This window comes from Sphaeroforma arctica, assembly GCF_001186125.1.
Source record: "Sphaeroforma arctica JP610 unplaced genomic scaffold supercont1.304, whole genome shotgun sequence".
In the NCBI taxonomy this organism is placed as follows: domain Eukaryota; class Ichthyosporea; order Ichthyophonida; genus Sphaeroforma; species Sphaeroforma arctica.
In genome coordinates, this window is record NW_014040254.1 from 61,924 (window position 1) to 64,991 (window position 3,068).

Sequence of the window (3,068 nt, forward strand, 5' to 3'; positions counted from 1 at the left end):
TTATAGACATATATACATATATATAAATATATTTGTATCGGATATCGGCATCTTTTACGTGAGAAGATTTCAAAGCCACTGTTAATTTTGCGGTGATTTATGATATACTCTTATATCGAAGGAAAGTTGCTTTCCAGAACTTACCCGATATAGATGCATTGATTGTCTGGTCTCCTCCGCTGCCTAACACGTCCCCCACAATATGACATGATATTATCGCACATATATTCGTCGTTTCAATATGCTTCAATAAGTATCATGCTTTAGAAATGTACAATCATGTTTGAATTGATCACATCCCATTCTGCAGGAGTTGATCCCATGCTGGGGGCAAATGAGCATTCCCTCGAGGGCATCTCACCATTGCAAGCATACCTGTGCGCAAAGGCGTCACGGCATATCTATAGTGATACGAAACACATCGCGACTGGTATGTGTCGTCTGCCATCTATAGCGGACATTGCAGCTGTGTAAGCACAAAGTACGCAAGTGATTGTTTGGAACGGATTGCAAGCGAGGACCCAGCACTTATAGGGCCAACTGTTTCGATTGGCATTCTACAGACATGGTGTCACTTATGTACCTTTGGGGTAGTGTTTGCGTTAGGAGTATCGATATTGACATCAAACGAGGGGGTGAGAGGAATTCTCTTGACAAACCTATCTATATGTTGTCTATGGATGTGTATTGGATTCACTAAGATCTCAAGCTGTATATCTTTGATGATCATTCAGAGAAGCATGTCCATACGATCCAAGTGTGTTGCAAGTGATATGTGTATGCTTAAGCTGGCTTAAGCTGGTATCAATGCATGGTCTGTGCGGGGCTATCCAAACTTATGTGTTTGCAGGGTTTGGGTGGCCGTGAGGCTCAGATGGAATGTGTCTCTATGTAGACAGTGAATAATGGACCAGGATTGTACTTTCGCTTAGTATTTGTCTACCGAGTTAAGCCTAATAGCGTTTTATACTCCTGTCTCTGACTATCATACCTAGTGACTTTGTCGAGAAATCCAAAACCGCTATATTTCAGACCTATTTCCTGGCTGTAGGGTGTTCTTAGATACTGATTGATGAATATTGCGAATTTTGCAACTCTGTCCCTCATACCCAAATTTGGCACAAATAGACGTCGTAGAACTCTACTATTGGCCCTTCTATCCTACACCATAGAGCTATACTATCTGCCATAGAATATCTGACCTTCATTTTGAATCTTCATATCCCAAGAACTCTACTATTGGCCCTTCTATCCTACACCATAGAGCTATACTATCTGCCATAGAATATCTGACCTTCATTTTGAATCTTCATATCCCATCAACAGAGTTGTACCGGAAACCACCAATTGACGAAGCGCGCAAAGTGCGGTACACATGGCGTGAGTATAACGGCGTTGAGCTGTCAATGGATGCCGTTGAGCCCATGCAAAAGGAACCGCACCAGTCCATCTACGAACAGGACAGGGCCGACCGCGACTTTAGTCCCAGCATGAAGAGCATCGCAGACGAGCACATGTACATTATCCACAACAGACACCCCCGCTGTATCTTCTACATGAGCAATGGCAGTAATCACACGCTTGTCGATGACAAGGCCTACTTGGTGTTCAGGGGCACGCACGAGGGCAATGATGTGGGTGTGATTTTGGACCATGAATTGGCCCAGTTTAAGACGGACAAGGCGACGTTAATGGCGCATAGGGGGATCGCCGGGAAACTGGACCAGATATGGGGCAGGATTGAGGCGGAGCTCAAGCAACTGCCGAAGAGTATCAAGCAACTGTACATCACAGGCCACAGTCTGGGGGGAGCATACGCGCTGCTATGCGGAGCAAGGATACTCATGAGTAAGCAACATCTACTCCCACCCGGAGTAAGTGTGAAGGTGGTGACGTTTGGGGCTCCGTTGGTGTTCGCGAGGAATGCACTCGAAGACAAGGCCTTGCCGACAGCCCTGACCGCTGCGATGAAGGGCAGGACATTCAACTTTGTCTTTGGGTGCGATGTAGTGCCCCGGCTGTTAGGCACGGGCCTTTCCACCACATGTATGTGCTAGTACTTTGCACCTCATGCATGTGCTTATATTTTGTACCACATGTATGTGCTTGTATGTATGTACTTGTAAGTATGTGTTTGTATGTATGTGCTTGCGTAGCATTGCTTGAAATGTGGTTCGGCCCGTTGTTCAGGGCCGAAATACTATAATGTTGTCTTGCAATTGTTGACTGAACGTTTTCATTGTCGCCATACGCAATACTGAGACACCCCGTCGAGAGCCGTATATGCCTTCCTGGGCGCAAAGTCTTTTTCCGGCACTCTCAGGTGCAGTACATACCATCGCATATGATTGAGCACAATCTGCCGTGGCATACAATCGCATCGTACGCATATTCCATAGTCACATGCGCACCCCTCATTTACGACCCTTGACCTTTTAAACACCCTCGCTAGTTATCAAAATGCTCCAGGTGGCGGGTATAGGGTGTCCGGGAAATGCCGAGGCCAACACCGGCACATCCACCGCCGATGGGGTGTCTGAGAGCAGCTCCTTCTCATTGTACGTGTGTAGTGTGGTCGGTATCTCTGTACATTGCTGTGTCTATCTGCGCAATGTCTTCGTTTGCGGCAGATGTCATCGTCACAGGTGTACACTAAGAATGGATTGTATATATCTCAATAGTGTGTCAGCGTTCAATTTGCGACCAATTTATTAATTCAATCTTCAATTCGCGTTCAATTTAATACGTCAACGTTCAATTCACGTTGAATTGAATTGTATATGTATGTGTTGTTGGTCTGTGTGATGTGATTGTTGTTTTGTTAAACGACTTCCTCTGTAGCACTTGTTGGGGCGAGTAGAACATAGTTGTGCGCTTATTCGTACCGAACAGCAGTCGGAACAAAATGTTTTAAAATAAGATGAAGTGTCTACTTTGAACGTGTCGGCTATTCGAATGGTGACAGTGGCGATAGAAGATTTGCGTTACGCAATCTTTGAATCTCGCAGCATTGGCTCGGAGTGGTACGCAATGAAAGCACCACATTGCAGGTGAAGGCACAACACTAA

The 3,068-nt window shown here is 45.5% G+C and overlaps 1 protein-coding gene across 1 annotated transcript; it reads left to right on the forward strand.

Annotated features, from left to right (window-relative positions):
* Positions 1–279: 279 nt before the first annotated feature.
* Positions 280–3,068, forward strand: SARC_05012 (hypothetical protein; the record flags this gene model as incomplete). Its single annotated transcript, XM_014301138.1, has 4 exons — positions 280–430; positions 1,327–2,046; positions 2,453–2,574; positions 3,009–3,068. 4 exons carry the CDS (start codon positions 280–282, stop codon positions 3,066–3,068), a joined length of 1,053 nt encoding a protein of 350 aa, XP_014156613.1.